Source organism: Apteryx mantelli, chromosome 22 (genome assembly GCF_036417845.1).
Source record: "Apteryx mantelli isolate bAptMan1 chromosome 22, bAptMan1.hap1, whole genome shotgun sequence".
Taxonomy (NCBI): Eukaryota; Metazoa; Chordata; class Aves; order Apterygiformes; family Apterygidae; genus Apteryx; species Apteryx mantelli.
This window is the reverse complement of record NC_089999.1, coordinates 10208294-10226379: the sequence shown is the minus strand read 5'-3', so window position 1 is coordinate 10226379 and position 18086 is coordinate 10208294. Positions and strand designations below refer to the sequence as shown.

General features: G+C 68.0%; 1 protein-coding gene across 2 annotated transcripts in view; it reads right to left on the bottom strand.

Annotated features, from left to right (window-relative positions):
• The window catches only part of ABR (ABR activator of RhoGEF and GTPase), a 33056-nt gene that overhangs the window by 3031 nt on the left and 11939 nt on the right, over positions 1–18086 (bottom strand). For both annotated transcript variants that reach the window (XM_067309890.1, XM_067309889.1), the window contains exons 6-21: positions 17174–17226; positions 16710–16850; positions 16245–16366; positions 15937–16102; positions 15557–15679; positions 15218–15293; positions 14937–15041; positions 14306–14380; positions 14008–14105; positions 13769–13900; positions 4601–4660; positions 4328–4437; positions 3889–4028; positions 2799–2933; positions 2222–2327; positions 136–283 (exon numbers count right to left, since the gene is read on the bottom strand). In XM_067309890.1, the coding sequence (XP_067165991.1) occupies positions 136–283; positions 2222–2327; positions 2799–2933; positions 3889–4028; positions 4328–4437; positions 4601–4660; positions 13769–13900; positions 14008–14105; positions 14306–14380; positions 14937–15041; positions 15218–15293; positions 15557–15679; positions 15937–16102; positions 16245–16366; positions 16710–16850; positions 17174–17226 (1790 nt within the window). The remainder of the gene's footprint in view (positions 1–135; positions 284–2221; positions 2328–2798; positions 2934–3888; positions 4029–4327; positions 4438–4600; positions 4661–13768; positions 13901–14007; positions 14106–14305; positions 14381–14936; positions 15042–15217; positions 15294–15556; positions 15680–15936; positions 16103–16244; positions 16367–16709; positions 16851–17173; positions 17227–18086) is intronic.

Sequence of the window (18086 nt, the reverse complement as noted above, 5' to 3'; positions counted from 1 at the left end):
GCCTGCCCCAGCACCGCAGGGGCCGCTTCCCTCCTTGCCTTGGGACCACACGCAAGTGTCAGCGAGTGGCCAGGGCAGGGCGGTGTCGGTGGGGGCTGCGTCCCTGCACGGCCAGCACACCCCGCGCAGCCTCACCTGGGCCATCACATCATGCGACCAGATGTCGGAGGCCAGGGTGAGGTGTCCTTTGCTCTCCCCCTCCGAAGGTCTCAGCAGTGTTGGCCCAAAGACTGTGGCCAAGTTGTGGAGTGACATTTTGTTGATGGGCTCCTTTTCAGCTACCCTGCAGGGTGGGGAGAGAGAGCAGGGGGAGATCCTAACGCTGGTCTCCCAGAGCAACGCGGCCATGGGGGGACGAGCGCTCACCTCCCTTCTCCCGGCTACCAGCCCCTGCAGGGCAGCTGCTGCTTGCAGTCGCCCTTCAGAGCCCCCGGCAAAACCAGGTGCAGGGCAGGCAGCTCTGCCCCCTCCCCGGCCTCCGCGGGAGCCGGCCGGGCCTGGCTGCGAGCCCCGGCTGTGATGTGGCAGTGACCAAACCCTCGCTTGCTTATGTGCTGCCGAGCCTCCGCCCTTCCCGAGCCCCCGAAGGGTACGGGGAGCTCTGCACCAGCCCGGGCCTCTCTGCCCCTACTCCCCCAAACGCTCCCACCCCCTCCAGCCCCGCTGGACCGCAGCCAGCCCTCACCAAGGGAACCAGGGCCACAACATTGCCATGTTAGGAGACAGCTGTGCTCCCCCGGCACAGGCTGCACGCTGAGCCCTGGCCAGGGGAGCAGATGTGGGAACTGGCTGTGCCCGGTTCTCAGGATGGAAACCGAATGGATTTTCCTCCCCCGCCGCCAGCAGCAATCACTTTTTCTGTTTGGTTTTAGCCAAACCAGAGAAAAACGTTTCATGATGCAAGTAACACGAGCCGCGAGTGCTGTTCCCAGACTCAAGGCAAGCTCTCTGGCCGGGTCCTGCCTGCAGGACTGTGGCCCTGTGACAGTCCTGTGTCCTCTGCAGGGTTTGGGACCCCAGAACTGCCCTTCCCCAGGCTCGGATGGTCTCTCCCAGCTGCAGACGGAGCCAGGCTCAGCCAAGATGAAGCAGGCATGGGAGCACAGCTAGGGATACAGCCACTGGGACCACTTGGCAAACCACACACTGCTGTACTCGCCCAGCACCAGCAGCTCCGTGCAGCACAGGGGCATTGCCACGGAGCGGGAGCATCCCTGGGGCTTGGCCGCGTGCTGCAGGCAAGTTACAGGAATTATTGCGACTTGTTTTGCAGGGGCCAGGAGTGGTGGGAAGGGACGTGACACTCAGTTTTCCTGCTAAGGGTGACATCGCACAGCCCCAAGCCGACACCTCCTCCTGCACCGAGGCCAGCTGGTCCCTGTGAAGAGCTCATCTGACCAGCTGCACAGCTGGGCCGAGGCAGCCAAAGCTGCGTCTTGCCAAAGGACGTGTGTGGCCTGCAGAGCAGACCTGCACGAGTGGTCTCGCTCAGCCGCACTGCAGGGTCCCCGCTGGCACCATCAGCGGTGTCCCCAGGACCCCTGGGGCTGCTCTGTGGGGCTGTGCTACGCAGAACTGCCCCAGGATCCCTCCAGGATCCCACAGGGCCCATGGAGAGGAGCCACGGGAAGCCTGAGGAGAACACCAACATCAGCCAAAGGGGCTCACAGTGTCCGAGCCTGAACAAACTGCAGCCCACGAGGCCTGGCCACTGCTCCCCACGAACGCACCAGAGCCCAGGGCGATGGGGCTGGGCACACATCTGGGGCTGGGCACACATCTGGGCTGCAGCCAGCCAGCACCAAAGCGCCCCAGAGCAGACTCTCTAGGGCCACACTGCAGCCCACAAACACGTCCTGGGCCTGGCAGCTCCCAGTCTTCACCCTGGCTGTCCCACAGCGCTATCCCAGGCCCTGCACCTCTCGGAGGAGCTGGGAGAGGCCAAGGGCCACGCTGCAGCCTGCCCAAAACAGCTGCTGCGGCCGGCCCTGGTTGCCCGCCCGCAGCCCCACGCTGCACCAGCGCAGCACCATTCGCCTCCCATTAGGGAGCAGCCCGCAGCCGCAGGGAGCGCAGGCACCGCGCTCAGCCCACGGGACTCTGCTCTCGTCCCCAGCCCCACGGCAAGGCAGGGAGACGGGCCTGTCCTGCGTGCGTCCCGCCTGTGCCGGGCAGGCCCTGGGAGCTGCCGCTTGCTCTGCTCAGAGGGCTGAGCTGTTACCTTTTCAAGTGCTCCAGCAGAAAGAGGAAAGTGATGAGATTGGGGTCAGGCAGCGAGCGGAGAAGGTGCATCATGCAGTTCTCCTTGGCAGCAGGATCTGAGAGGGCTGGCGACAAGGAGAGAGAGCTCAGAGCGCGTTGCCAAAACCCTGCATCTTGGGTCACTGGAGCATTAAACAGGCGCACGCGAGCGGCTGGATGTCACGGGGCAGGCGGTGGAATACCAGCAAGTCTCACACTAAACCCACTGCCAGGAGAGGTCCCCGGGTGCCCCGAGGGGTGCCCAGCCTCCAGCAACGGCACTGGCAAGGGTGCCTGTCCCAGGCGGGCAGCTGGCACCTCCGAAGCAGTGGGACTGGACTCCTCACTGCAGCCAGCCCTGACCCGCGGGGCTCTGCCTGGACCCCGGGGAGCCGCACCACGATCCCAGGGCCAGGGGCAGCCGGGACGCTGCCCGGCAGCCTGCGGAGCCTGGGCCGCGCAGGGAAGGACCCTGGGGAGTCTCCAGCCTCAGGGCAGGCGATGCCAAACAGAGCAGTGCTTGGCCACCCAAGCCTTGCTCATCCCCAAACACTCACCGATCCCCTCCATGAACGCGGGGTAGAGTCTGTCAGTGAGGAGAGGCTCGGGCAGCTCCCGGAAGTACAGCTTCAGCGTGCCAGCGATGGCATTGATGTCCATGTCGCTCAGCATCACGAGGATGTCCTTGTTATCTGTCCAGAGAGCACCCACGCGTGACACCTTTGCCTCTGCTCTCAGACACCCGCGTCACCCCAGCCGATCCGAGCAGGCTCGCGGCTGGGGGAGCAGGGACAGCACAGCCGGGTCCGCAGCCCTGTCACCTGCTCGGGGCTGGCACTCAGAGACGCACCGAGAGCCCTCCGGGTCTGCTGAGCCCCGGGAAGAGGGATGCGTGGACTAATGTGAGCGTTAACCCAGCTCCTGCCCGCGGCGGCGAGCGGCACTTAGCCACGCTGGGCATGGGAACCGCCGAGCGGCTCTGGCCTGCCCAGGCAACGGCACGCGGAACAATTTGCAAATCCATTTGCAACATTTCCCTGACTCAGTGTCTCCCCCGGAGCCAGCCAGGCGTGGAGGCAGATCAGAGAGCGCAACACACAAACACTACCGAAAATAGGTGAGGGCAGAGCAAGGCTGCCGGGATGCCTCGCGGGGGCTGGCAGGGCAGGGGCGGCCGCCCTCGCGCCGGTGGGAGGCCAGCGCGCGAGCCCGGCAGGCGCGTGCCCCTCGCTGCCGCGCCGCCGCAGGGCGGCAATTCCAGCAGCCTCGGCCCGGCCGCCCAGCTGAGACCTCTCAGCTCTTCCAGCCACCACCTCGTCCTTGCCCCTAAGCCCCTTTCTGGGCGCATCTGGGCACATCTGCACGTTTTGTACACGCACGGTGCCAGACCCCAGCTTGCAGGGCCGGGTGTCACGGGAAGCGGCTGGAGGGGAGCCAGCAGGGCTCTCGACGCGGGGCTCGGGCCTGGGGGGCTCGGCCAACGCGGCCCCTCGCCCACGTGCTTTCTGAAGCTCTGCTTTAACCCCAAGCTCTGCCGAGCTCAACCGGTGAGCGACAGCCCTGCAGGCTCAGCAGAGCCTGCGAACCCTCCCAGAGCGACGCGGCTGCCCGCAGAGGAGAAGGGAAGAGACCCGCCAGGCCACTCACTTGCATCAAAGACCGCCTTCAAGGCCTGGATGTCTGTGGCGACCCCGGAGATCCTGTAGATGCCGACCTCCTCGATGCCCCTCTTCTCCACCTCCTCGATGCACTGGCGCACGATGTAAGGCACCTTGGAGCGCTCGCGCCTGGCTCAGAAAGCGGAGGTGTGAGCACGGGGTCCCGGGACCCCGCGGCGGCCAGCACAGCCCTGCGAGCCCCGAGCCAGGCGGGATCCGCGCGCACGGCCGCAGGGACGGGGCGGGCGAGGGAAGGGGCCAGCCCCAAGCAGAGAGCAAAAACGGCGCTGGCCAGGCCCCTGCGCTCGCGGAGCCGGGCCCGGCTGAGGCAGGGGACACACCGCGAGCACAGAGCAGTCCCCCGAGTCCCCAGACCCCGTGGCTCGTAGCGACAGGAACAGGCCAGCCGCCCCCAGGCCCAGACCTACTTTGTCACGACGCTGATTTTGACTCCAAAGACACCAGTCTGCTTTTTGGACGGGGTCCTCTTCAGGCTCATGTCCCTGCTCGTGAACTTCATGGAGAACTCCACCTTGATCTGCGGGAGACACAGGCGGGCCCCGGCCCGCACCTCCGTGATGCGCGAGCCCTCGGTACGGCCCCCGTCCACCCTCTGCACCCCGCGAGGGGAAGGAGCCAGCGACTCCCCTCCCGCTGCCACGGCAGGGAAGGGCTTTGGGTCCCCCCTCGGCCCCGCTTACCCCGTTCATCTCAATCACGTCCATGTGCCAGTTCTTGGTCTGCACAGCCTGCGGGTCCAGCTGCGGGGAGAGAGGCGCGTGAGGTTCCCCCAGGCCGGCAGCCCCGCGCCGGCCCCGCTGCCTGCCCCAGCCCCACGTGCCCCAGGGCCTCTTCACTGGCCGCTGAAGCCCTTGGTCTGCAGATGGTCTCGCACACCAGACACCTTCTCCCCTAAGGACATGGGGGGATGGAGACCTTCCTCTCCACCTGCCCCACGGGGCAGCATAAAGCCCCCACCGAGCCCCCATGAGACAACTGTTCAGCGCAGACCCGAGCAGCAAGAAACTTCCAAGAATCACGACTATTTCTGGAGGCAGATTAATGAAACAGAACTAGGGCAGCATTTTCCATGCAGAAAAACAACATCTTCCGATAGCCAAGGCTATTTATAACCCCTGGGAATGACGGGCTCCGCTATTTCTGGCTTTCGGGGTAGCGGGGGACTCTGTTTCGCTTCCTTTGGGCCCGGCCTGCTGCAGCCGAGGTTCTGGCATTCCCAAGGCCCCGGACACGTGCCGCGGCGGGTGCGCGGGGCTGGGCTGACGCGGGCGCAGCGTGGCCGCAGCCGGAGGCCCGGCGCCCCCAGCCCAGCGCCTGGCCGGAGGGCGCGCAGAGCTGCCCCAGTCCCCGGTGACGTGGGACCCAGCTGGAGGTGACAGCAGTGACTGCAGCCCCCCGAGGGGCCGGGCAGCGGGGCTCAGCCACAGGGACGGACGACGAGCTCCAGCTGCGAGTGCCGGCGCGGCCCCAGGGGCTGGACCCAGGGAGCGGAGCCAGGGCGAGGGAGACCGCTCACGTCAGGACGGCTGCGTGGCACCGGCTCTCCTTCCCGCGGGGACAAGGACCAGGGCTCTGCTCCTGCCTAAGGGCACGGGGCACCGCAGCAGCTGCACTGGCCCTCGCTCCAGCTGCCTTCCGGGGCTTTTGGTCCCCAGCTGGTGGCATCGATCCGTCCCCATCGATCCACGTAATGCACGGTGCAGGCAGTGCGTGGGCAGCAAGGCAGAGCCCGGCTCTAATGTCCCCTCCGGGAAGGGGAAGGGACAGGCTGGGCCAGCAAAAGGGCCCCCGCAGTTGCTGCGAGCAGAGCCCGGGCTGGCCGAGCCACAGCAGCCTGCCGAGCCCGGCGCCGTCCCCGCGAGCCCCGGGCCTGGCTGAGCGGCGGTGAGCGCAAGTGCCGGGCACTCAGCCCCGGTGCCACGTGAACCAGCTGCGGTTTCCAGCGCGCGGCCCAGGAATGTCTCCTGACGTGGTTTCCTCGCCGGCGCCCCAGCGCACGGGAGAGCCCAGGCGAGCCCTGCGCCGCCCCCCTGCCCGCCGAGCCCTGCGGCGGGGGAGAAGAGGAGGAGGAGGGGGAGTGGGAGGAAGGCTACCGCTGCCCTGGGTTCCCGTGGGGCCCCGCAGCAGGTCTGCACGCAGGGATCACGAGGCTGCAGCCAGCCCGAAGCCAACTCCAGCCCTGCCACTCTGAGTCCCCCGTGTCCCTCCTCCATCACGGGGCAGAGCCTCCCACGGCGTGCCGGCCGCCACGGGGAACGCCAGGGCCCGCACGGCACAGCCACAGCCTCCCCCAGCACAGCGGGGCCTGAGACCCTCCGGGTGGGAGCACCCTGCTCCCAGGTCCCACGCGCCTGTCCCCAGCCCGTGGCACCCACCGCTTCTCCCCGCGCAGCCCGTTCGCGGCACCGCCACGCAGCCTGGCTCCGCGGCACAGCCTCACGGGTGAGGAACGGAGCGCCCGGCCCCGCGAGCCCCGGCAGCGGCAGGGAAGCTGCCCGCCGTCCCCCCGCCGGGGCAGGAGCACACGCCGGCGAGGGCGGCTCCGGGCCTCCCCGCTCTGCAACGCGAGGTTAATCGGAAACAACACGCGCTTCTTCCCGTCCCCATCCCGTGGTCTCCCGAGCTCCGATAGCCCTCTGATAGTCATTGCTGCCCCAGTCGGAGCTGGCCCGAGCCCCCTCGCAGCCTGGGCAGGTCCCTGCGACCCACAGGGCCCGGAGGCGGCTCTGCCCAGCACGTGGGCGCCGAGCTGAGGCCTGGCCCTGGCGCTGCTCGAGCCCGGCCTGCTCTGCCCCGTCCCCTGGCACGGGCGGCAGCACCGCCGCACTGCCAGATCCCCGCAGGAAGCAAAGCCGCGGCCGACGCTTCGGCTCCGCACGTGGGAGGGATGTGGGATGCACCGGAGCTACCTCCTGCCCACGCGGCACTGGGAGCGGCGAACGCCCGGGCTCAGGCACCGCCACCGCCTGCCTTTCCTCGACCAGAGGGAGCCGCAGTGCTCGCGCACGCCCCGGGGACGTCCCGGACCCGGCGGGGGGAACCTCCTTGCTGGCCTCAGGCATGGTGCCCCAGGGGAAACAGCGCCCATGCCAGCGGCGTGCGAGACAGCACGCTGACATGCTGCTGTCACAGTCCTGGCGTTGTGTCGGTGCCCAGCGCGTCCCTGCTGGAGCCGGGAGAGCTGCCCAACCTCGTCCAGGTGTGGACACGGATCAGGCCCCACGCAGCAGCTCTGTGCCGGATGCTGAACAAGGTGTTCAGAGGTGCTTCCAGGCCCCCCGGGCTTAGTCGGCTTCAAACATCTGCCTGTGCCAGGGCAAACGTCTCGGCCGGGTGACCGGTCCCTCTCCGGAGCTGCTCGCTCCTGCGTCTCAGCAATGGGGCATCCATGTCTGGGCTGGCACCGAGACTGTGCTGCGACGCAGTTCTCATCCAAGGCGACGCGAAACACCCCCTGCTCCAGGCTGCGGCCCACAAACATTTGCAGTCATCCTGTTTTGCCAAATCATCTGCAGGTGTTTGCTTGCAAGACGAGGCCCCTCGGCCCCGAGGGTGAGGCGGCGGCGTGGCCAGAGACGAGCATCCCGGCAGCCCTGCAGGGCTTCCTGCGCCCTGGGGAGGCGCCGAGGGCAGAGGGACACCACAAGCCTTCTCCCCCGCCGTCCGTGCCTGCTGCTTGTCCTGTGCACAGCCGGACGCTGGACTCGAAGGAGATGAGGCCACTTCCTCGGATTTTGTCCTCAAAGCACCTCCGGGCCGTGGGCTGCTGACACAGCTCCTGCATGGGCAGCGGGAGCCCCGCTGTGCCGAGACAGGTACAGCTGCTGCCAGCCGGGCCAGGCCGGGCTGGGGCCAGGCCGGGCTGCTGCACCGCTGGCTCCCCGGGGCTCCTGGGTGAGGAGCCGGCAATGACCTCAGCCGGCTCCAAACCCTCGCGGCGGCTCTCCAAGGCCCCGAGCAGCAGGACGCCGCAGCAGGGCAGGGTCTGCCAGGCTGGGCACGTCCCTTCCTCACACCCATGAGGTCACCCAGCGCATCAGCCCTGGGCGAAGCCATCATGAGCAAACCGGTGACTCAGCCAGCGAGACCGTCTCCGCTAGGGCAGACCCGCGCCCGGCAGGCCCTGCGCCACCCCGGGTGCCGAATCCCAGGGGAGCCGCTACAGCCGGAGCATCCCATCCTATCAGCACAGCTCCCGCAGGCGCCCCCGGCCCCGGCTGCACCCACACGCGCCCCTGCCCACGCCGGCTCCGGCGGGCAAGGGGGTGCTCCCCCCCGCCGCGGCGGCACCGGCGGCTCCTTCGCTAGGGAACCAGGCGGTTGCTAAGCTGCTCCGCGCCGCGGGGGCCGAGCGGCCCCCGCAGCAGCCAACAATGCTGCCGACAAAGCGCGGCCCCAAAAAAGTGGCAGCTCGCAGCCCCGGCTGACGGCAACCTGAGAAGCGGCGCGTGCCCGCGGCACGCCAGGAGCCCTCGCAGGAGCCATGCGCGGACCTGCTGGGGCCGCAGACGGAGCACGCGGAGGGCTCGACCGTCCTGCCGGGGCCGAGCGCCGGCGCTTCCCCTGCAGCCTCGGGGCCCCCCGGCTGGGCAGCAAACGGGTCGGCGGGGAAGCTGCTGGCTGCGGCAGGACGCGTGGGGCTGGGAGCGCTCGCCGGAGAGCCGTTGGGCTCAGCACATCACGTTACACATCACGTTACAGCCGCTCGCGTCCAGAAAAACAAACAGGGGCCGTTTCCCAGCTGGAAGAGGCCGCAGCTCCTTTGCGGGGTGTCTCGGGACCGCGCAGCCCCTGCTCACCCGGCTCCCCCTGCGCCGGAGCAGCAGCCGCGGGCAGGAATCACGGAGCAGAGGGAAACAAAAGCACCCTGGGGCTTGACACGGCAGCCAGCGGGCGGCTTCCCAACGCAGCCCTCGCCGCCCCTTAATCCCCGCTCCGGGAGCGGCAGCTGCACAGAAACGAGGTTAATGCCGCTGCGTCACAGCCAGCCCCGCCGGGGAGCAGGCGAGCGCTGTTACCGAGCAAACCGCGGCCCCAGCACGGACGAGCTGCGCCCGCACGTGCCAGGGCAGCTCCTGCCCGCGGCCCCGGCCGAGCCCCGAGCCAGTGCCTCGCCGTGGAGGGGGATCTGCAGGGGGAGACCCCCGGCACCCCGCGTCCCCCCGTGAGAGATCATGGGAGCTTCAGGGCAGCCTGCGACTCTGCCTTCCCCTCCCTCACCCCTGCCTGCGCCCACCCCTGCACTTCATCCTCCCCCAAAGACGGGCAGCACCTGCTAACGCAGCTGCAACGCGGCTGCGACGCCAGCACCAGCTGGGGCCCAGAGGCGCCTGCGACGGACCAAGGGTGTTTGCAGAACAAGTGGCACCTATCGCCCATCCTGGGACCCGGCAGGCGGGCGCTGGGTGCTCTGGCTCCCCGGGAGCCCGCAAGCGGCGCTGCCTCCCCTGCGAGCCCCGCGGCAGAGCCGGCCGACGGCCGCGGCTGGGCAGGGGGCTCCCCCCCAGGGCGCAGCCGTGCCCCCGCGCTCCCCAACCTCCGCCGGGCCCTGGGACGTGGTAGCCCACCCCTCGCCCTGCCCGGACGCGCCACGTGAGGCCACATCTCCTCCCCGCTGCCCTCGCGCTGCCAGGGTGCTGCACCCCACGCGGCCAGCCCCGGGGCACCCCGCCACCAAACCAACCAGCCGCTCCGGGGACGCGGCTGCCCCCAGCCCGTAAAGGGGGAGAGCCCGGGAGAGGGGGAGAGACAACAAGCACCCAGGGACTAACTACTTCCGAGAGCTCCCAAAGCAGCCCCGCAGCCCTTTCCCCATGGCAAGGGGGCACCAAGGCACCCCCAAAGTTGGAGATCCTGGCCAATTTGCCCCCTGCAAGCAAAGCCACCAGCCAAAAAGCCACCGGGTAAACCAGACCAGGGAAGCCAGGCACGGACCCGGCGGGGTGCACGCCACGACCGCCCCCCGGCCGCCCGCTCCGTCCCCCGAGCCCCGGAGAGGCACCTTCTGCCGGAGCAGCTTGCTGCGCACCCTGCCCCAGAGGCGGGCGCCCGTGTTGGAGGGGCGCTTGCCGTCGGGCTCCTCGATACGCTCCAGGCAGCCATGCTCCAGGCGCTCGCACACGGAGCCGGGGCTGCAGTCCGGCTGCACCAGCACGTCCGTCATCGCGACCGCTTCGGCTCCGGCCACGCAAGACAGCAGGGATCCCCCGGCAGGGCCAACGGGAGGGCCCGGGCACGGCCCCGGCTGCCTTAGGAGAGCACCGGCATCCCCGCTGCGGCGGGAGGGCAGTTAGCGGTGCCCGGGGCGGCTCAGCGCGCAGAGGCGAGCGCTGCTCCGGCGGCGCAGCGGCGAGCAGGCAGGGCTCATCTTCCAGGGTGTGAGCCAGGCTGGCGCGCTGCGCGGCGGCTCGGCAGCCCCAAAAGCCTCCCTCCCCCTCCGAGGAAGTGACTCAAAGGCAGGCCCCCCCGGCGGCCCCCACGCGTTTAACTCTCGCCGCGCCGCCCACCCGCCGCGGCCTCGGACAGGCTGCTCAGCCCCGCCGCGGCCGTTAACCGCTTCCCCGCTCGAGCAGGAGGCCCGGCCGCGCGGCAGCGGCCGAAGCTCCCCCGGCCCCTTGGGGTGCAGGCTGGTCCTCGGGGACCGCGCTGGCCTTGCCGGTCGGGGCGAGGGCGCAGGGACGGCCCTTCGGGGGCTCCTGCCAGGCCTGGGGATGCGCTGGGGTGCTGGGTGCCCCTCCACATCTCCCCGGCCTGCCCCGGCCCTTGTCGCCTCTGCTCCGGTGGAGCCGGCTGGGACACAGGGGTGACCGTGCCCGCACCCCTGCCCCAGCACGGCCTCTGCCAGCCCGTGGTGCCCCCGGCACGCAGGGGCCCTGCAAGGTGCAAGCTCAGAGATGTCACCAGGCGCAAGCTTGGGGACTCGCGCTGCCCCCGTCCCCATCCAGAACTCAGTGCCGGGCAGGATCTAGCCCTCGGCAGCCCAGGCCTGCAGCCCCTCGCAGGGCCGGGGAGACAGCAGAGCCCCGACACTGCAATCCTGCCGCCTCCAGAGCTTCTGCCAGGCCAGCGCGAGGGCGGCTGGACGGGGAGCCGTATCCCACACCAGGTGCCCATGGCCACCATCTCCACTGCGATGGCCACGTCTCCTTCCCGTGCATCGCACAGGGGCTGCGCAGCTGGGAAGGGGCTGCTCCATCCAGCCCCATTACCCCCAGACTGCCAGAGACCCTGTCCAGCACCGTGTCCTTGCCCGCCCCAGGGCCGGACTGCTCTCTCCCCCCTGCCTGTGCTCGCGGGCTGCTCTGCACAACCCCAGTATCCACCTGCCACCCACCGCGGCACCGGGCAGCCCTGCCCGCCCGGCCCCGGCAGCACCAAACGAGGCTGCCTGGCCACCAGGGCTGCCACGGCCTCGGAGCCGGGCTGAGCCCTGTCGTGCCAGGGACGCGGAGCCCCTGCGCCCCCCCCCCCCACGGCCCAGCCCGGCCTGGGAAACGGCACGCAGAATGGGGTTAATGGCAGCCGGGAGCGGGAGTGGCTGCGGAGCCGTCCCCACGCCCAGACGCACCCTCCCACGGACCAGCCGGCGTCGCGGCAGGGTCCACGCGGCTTCGCTGCTGTCCCGGCTGCGGCACGGGGCTCCAGCCACGGAGATGTGGGGCCGGGCAGGGCCCCAATGCTGCGCTTGGCCCAGCACGGACCCCTCCGGGGCTTGGTGTCGGGATCCTCGAGGTGACCCTGGGCAACGACTGCAGCACCATCCCCAACCATGTCCTCTATGTTGGCACGATGTGACCTGCCCGTGTCCCCTCCGCAGCCATGGGGCTTCCCCGCTGCTCCCCCCGGGAAAGGCGCTGCGGTGTCCCCTTTGCACGCCGACCCGTTCCCCTGCCCGGCGTCCAACAGCCAGGACTGAGGTGCAGGGAAGGTCCCAGGAGCAGCCGTCTGCTTCCCATTGCAGCCTTCCTGCCCCCGAGCGACTGCGGGGCCGGAACAGGGACGCTCGGCACGTGGCAGGGAGGGCACCGGGAGCCAGGCTGCTGCGGCCTGGGATGCCGCTAAGCTGCTTTCGTGGCCAGTCCACGTGCCTGAACCGGCAGAACAGAGCCTGGCAGCAGGCACGGCGCCTGCTGCGCGTGGGGACAGCGCGGGGGTTTGCCCATCCTGGCAGTCCCCCCACGTGCCAAGGGCCTTTGCTGAGCTGCTGACCCCAGCATTTCCAGTGCTTCCCGCTCCCGCTGCTAACTGGGACCAGCAGCGGCTCATGAAGAGCCCAGGGTCCATCCAGGGCAGCATCTCTGCCTCGGGAGCCCAGGGCAGAGGGCGAGGAAGCAGCCCCAGGCCTTGGCCGCAACCCAGACGCCCACGGGCGGCCCGTCTGTCTCGCCTGTATCCGTGCTGCCTCCGCGCCTCCCTGCCCCGCTGCCCACCCTGGTCCCACGGCAGGGCCAGCGCCCCTGCCCCAAAAGCTCTGGCCCCGGGTGACAGCGCGACAGCCTCAATCCTGCCCCCACGGACACTGCTCCGTCCAGCCAGGCCCCCTCTGGAGTCGGCAGCCCCCGGGCCTCCTCGCTCCCATTCTTCCTCCCCGGCTTTCGCACCGCAGAGACGGGCTGTGCTGTCCCTGTCCCTGTCCCGACCCCCTCGTCCCCCAGCGTGACTCATGTTTGTTGACACAGGCTATTTCCGAGAGCGCAGCTGGGCTGGCTCCCTGGGGGGGCTGAGCCCCCGCCCTGCACCGCCGGGCCCAGCGCCACCCCTGCCCCCAAGGAGGGGGGTGGTGGGGCAATTTCTGCCAGGGACAAGCTGTTGGCAAAGCTGAGCCCCCATCTCTCGCCTCGCATGGGCCTGTCCCCCCATAGCGCCTCCCTCCCCGCAGCGACGTTTCATGCTCCTTCCTCCTCCCCGGGGAGCTGCCCTCCAGCATTTTCCCAGGGAAGAGGCAGCCACGCCGGGCCCTTTGAAGTGGGCTCGGGGGTGGAGGGACACGTCCCAGGAGCAACGTTGTCCCGGCAGAGGAGGAAAGGCAGCCAGGCTGGAGGTCCCCACCAAGGCACTGCTTGGGGCACCTCTGTCCCAAACCATCTCCCGTTGCCCTGGGCCTCCCCGCGGCCTGCCGAAGGCGGACGCTGCGGGGATGCAGGCCCCGGGGCCGCGCTGGCCCCCTCCGCCTGCCCTGCCGGCCCTGCTCACCTGGGAGCATCTCAGGGCAGCCGAGGCCTCCATCCTCCCTGCCCGGCAACCGCCAATCCGAGGCGCCTCAGCCGTTGCCCTGGCAACACCCGTTGCCATAACAGCAGCGCCGATAGAGGTGCAGGCAAGGCAGATGGTGACAGAGGGGGACAGCCGCGGCCGGCGGGGAGGCACGGCTGCGCTGGCACGGGGAGCGGGGCTGCACGCGCGGAGCCCTCCCCGGGGCGGCGGCCGCCAGCATCGCGGCTGCTTCGCCGGAGCCGGCCCCCCTCCCCGCGGCCTCCGTCTGCCCGGCCGTGCCGTGGCGCACCGGCAGGAAGGAAACACTTCCAGCCCAGCACGCGCCAGCCTGCTCCTCTCCCGGTTCCCCGGCTGACGCGCATTCACCGAGACCGACGCGGGAGCTGTGCCGGGGCCTGGGGCCGGATGCACGCTCGGGGGCAGCTGCCAGCTTTGCCGCCTCCCCAGGATCCTGTCTTGCTTTGTCCCACCTTCTGCCGGGATGACGCTCCGGATCATCACTCACATCCCTGCTGCCCATCCACCTCGCGCCCTTCAAACCCGAGCTGAGACCCCCGCACTCTGCTCCCAAAGGCACAGCAGCCTGTTGAGCTTCTCCGATCCCAGGCACAAGCCTGGAACGGCCCAGCACATACCTGGATCTGCCCCTTGCCCATGATCTTGTCCACGATTTCATTGTTGTCCTTGTTGAGCTTGGTCTTGTCGTAGCATTTCTCGTAGCACAGGATCCGCAGGGACTGGGAGCCCTCCAGCTCAATCTCAAACTCCTGGGGAGCAGAGGGAGGGTGGCTCAGCCCCAGAACGGCTTCAAAACCGGGGCTGGAAGGGAAAGGGGAGCACAGTCCCTTCCCTGCATCCTGCTGCCTCCTCTCACCTCATTCCACTGCGGCTCAGTTGTGTCCCGGAAAACCCTGGTCTTGGCTTTGCTGACAAAGTAGCCGAAGGAGTCCACTTCCAGTGTGCAGTAAAGGTCTGGGAAAGAAGATACAGCTGAGTGCCCGAGTGACACTTCCCAGCACTCGCACAGGGACATCAGCACTGAGCTCCCAGGACCCATTGGCTCCCGGGCCTTTCCCGCGGGACTGCTGAGCGGAGAGCAGGGCCCCATGTTGGAGCCGAGCTCACGCGTGTCCCTCCGAGCGCTCCGAGACAGCCTGGGCACCCCCACTTACTGGCAGACTGCTTGAAGCCCTTGGCAGAGTGGACGATGACATGCAGGAACCCGTAGAGCCCGGGGGACTCGTCGTCTGCAACGGAGGGAGCAGAAGGACATTATTAGGGCTCCAGATTCAGTCTCCAGCGCCCCCAGGACCAGGGCATCCCCGGGACAGCCTTTCCCATAGCAAGCCCCAGCACAGACCACTGAGATGTTGGGTGCCTGCAGTGACGTTGCGGTGTCTCCAACCCCTGTGGAGGGCTGCCCCAAAAGGCTGGGAAAGGACAAGTCCCCTGCTGCTGGACAGCCCTAGGGGACATTCCCAGTAGGACTGGCTGGTCTCGCTCTGGGGACACCCTGGTCCTGCTCAGCCTGTGGAGATGCTGGAGGGACCCCAAAGCCAGCCGGGGAGCAGAGACCTCGGTGCAGCTGGGACACTCTGTGTCCATGCCTGACTCTGCCCCGCCAGTGCCACCTGGTGGGTACATCTCCCCTGCACAGCCTGGACAGCCTGAGCAGAGCCCCCCGGTCCAAGCGAGGGACCCTGCAGGCCCCAGGCCATGCTGCGTGGGGACACTGTGCTCCCCAAGGAGGGAGAGGCAATCGCCCGGAGGGAAAGAGGGGCCTCCAGCCCAGTGGACACTCACCATCCTTATTACTGGTGACTGGGATGTTGTGGACAGTGCGTAGCTTGAAGCAGGATCCCGTGAGCACCTGCAGCTCCACCGAGCTCAGGACGAAGGCCTGGAGGTCTGGGAGAGGGCAGGCAGGGAGCCTCAGCAGGGTGCAGCCAGCGCTGCCCCGGGGCATCAGGCTGCAGCAGGCTGCAATCCTGCAGGGCCTCCCTGCGGCCCATGGGACCCAGGAGCTGGGGCAACTCCCACGGGGGCCAAGAGCCCCGAGGGGCCCTCAGCAGCCCAGGACTTACCCTTTTTCTGCAGTTTCTGAATGGCCTCCCTCCACTCAGACCTCTCGTAGTCGGATGATAGCAGGAACAGGTAGCTCTGGAAGAGACAGGGTGATGCAGAAAGCTGTACGCACACAGGGCTGTGTGCAGAGCCCCAGATGTGCCAGGGTGGCAGAAATCACAGCGCTGATGGATGGTTGGGATGGAAGGTCTGTGGCGCAGCCACTGCCCTGCACGCTTGAGCCCTGCTGGGACCCTCCAGACAGCAGCTGAGAGGGGCAAGACTTGACTCTCCCTGGCCAGCGCAGCGCAATACGGCCCCCTCCACCTCGCTCGCTGCCTCCAGCCTGCCCTCCTCACCTTGCCGTTGCGGTTGTGGATGCGGAAGGGAATGGCAGGCGAGTTCAACAGCAGCCAGAATTCGTTCTCAAACATCTTCTTTTTGAGGCGTTCGATGGCCCGGCTCTGCCCCTTGTTGGCTTTCTGCAGGCAGGGAGAGGACAGAGGGTCTGGGTTGGCCAGGGACACACAGGCAAGACTCCCCAAGCGCCCCCATTGCCCATGTGTCCCATCCCCAGGACGGGGTGTTAGCTGCCCATCCATGACCCCACACTGGGGCAGACGGTCCAGCCCCATGGGCATCTCAGCATATGGCGCACACCTGCACCACTAGCCAGCCCCAGATGTCCCCACAGCAGTGGGCCCCATGTCCTCCCTGGCCCCCCACATCCTCCTCTTACCTCCTTCTGCACCTCGCTCTTGATGGCTGAGATTTTCATCTTCATGTCCTCCAGCTCGTGGTCAGGGATGACGTGGACCTGCGGGCAGTGCTCCGACTCCTCCGGTGATGGGAACACCAGGTCAGCCAGGGGCACGTACCACTTGCAGTCGTACTGCTGGTGCTTCCTGCAGTCGAGGGGCAGGCGCTGAGCGATGCCTCCTGGGCCCTGCCCAATCCTCCCTGCTGGCACATCTCCTGGAGACATCCCCTGTCCTGCCAGAGGATGGGGCATGCAGGATATCCACCCAAGCCCAGTGCCCTCCTTACCCCACTGCTGTCTTCTTCAGCTTGGCACAGAGCAGGACGTCAGTGAAGAGGAAGACATGTCGCAGCTTCCGCGAGCCCTCTGACAGCTCCACCAAGAAGCCATCCTTGACTAGCTGCCGGGTCTGCAGGGAGGCAACGCTGGCATGAGAGTGGGCAGAGAGCGAAGGCCAACAAACTGCAGGGGACAGACACCCCCGTTCCACTCCACGGCTTGGCCAACAGGAGCATGAGAAGGTCCACATCCCCTGGAGGCCATTACAGTCCCCTGCTCTCAGTAGGGTGCCAGCAAGCAGCAAGGACCAGGTACAGCCCCAACTCCGCACCCTGGGGCTGCATCAATAAGACCCCTCTCCATCTCCCAGCCAAGCACTGTGGGGTGGCTCAGAGCAGAGACGCTAGCTGGGGGCTTGCAGAGAGCTCAGCCATTGCCCTGCGCCCAGGCACTGCCCTCCCCGCCTGCCTCACCTCCCCCTTGGGGGTGGTGACTGCTGTCCTCCGTGGATCGATGTCCTCATTGATGCTGGAGAGGAAGTTCTGCGAGATGCGGAGGGCATCCTGGAGCAGCGGGTAGTCGGGGTGGTCGGCAGGGGTGTGCTTGAGGAGGTCCTGGAACGGGACAGCCGTGGATGAGCAGCCCAACGGTACTGCCCTCCTGCGGCACCCACCCCGGGGTGTTCCCAGAGGACCCCAGGCAGCGGTCCCCGGGACACAGGCAGCTCCCGGTGAAGAAGCTGCCAGGTGATCATCTCCCAGGAGCTATGGGACCCAGCCACAGCATGCCATGGGGATGGAGAGCCACCAAGAGCCTGTTCCATGCCAGGCAAGGCCATCCCAGCCCCAACGCCCAAGGGAATGTAGTTTCCATGGACTGTCTTGCCCCATGATATCTCAGCATCCCCCCTTCACCTCCAGGCTGGCATCACACTCACATGCAGGACAAGGGTGCTCCGTGTCACGCGGTCAATGGGTTTGTACAGCAACGCTGCGGGGAGACAGAAGGCGTCAGCAGCCACCCGCCTGCCGGGGCCCAGCACCTCTCCCCCCCACCCCATCCCTGCCACAGGAGCCAACACAGCACCCTGCAAAGGCACAGCTCATCCCCTGCTGGGCCTCGTGCCCTGCCGAGCCGGAGGGGCAGGATAAACGGCAGCCAGGCTGGACACTGGAGCAAGTAGCAAGGTGCAGATGGGACAGCTGGGCTCCGTGGCCCAGCAGCAGCAGCTGCCAGACGCACACCTTGATTTTGGGGCTGCACCCAAGTGCTCCTCCTCACCAAACAGAGCGCTTGGAGAGCTGAGAGCTGGGCTCTGCTCCCCAAGCTCTTCCCAACACAGAGGATGGGGCCACAGATGTGCCCAGGACCCTGTCTGCCACCACAAGCCAGTTCTGTCCCTCCTGCACCCCAGGCACAAACGACCTGCCATCCTGTCACTCGTTTGGAAGGACACACAGTACAACACTGGCAGGAGCCCCTGTGGGAGGTGAGCACTGGTACAGAGCCGAGCCCAGACCCGCGTGGAGAGTCCTGCCCTGCTCTGAGGGCTGGTGGTCACCATGCCACGGGGGTCTTTGCCCCCTTTAATGGGAGGTCTCTGCAAGAGGCGACAAGCAGAGACAACTGCTGCATGCGCTTCCCGCAGCACCCTGCTCCAGGCACATTCCCACGCCAGCCGGATCTGCCCTTGCCCTGGGATGGGGCACAGTGGGGACATCAGCCCAGCGCTGTCCTGGCTGCGTCACCCTCGTGGGCCTGATGTGGGTGCTGAGTGTATGCGCTGGGCCAGTTCCCATTCCTCTCTGCACAGGCTGGTCACAGACTGCAAAGCCAGAGGGGCTCCATCA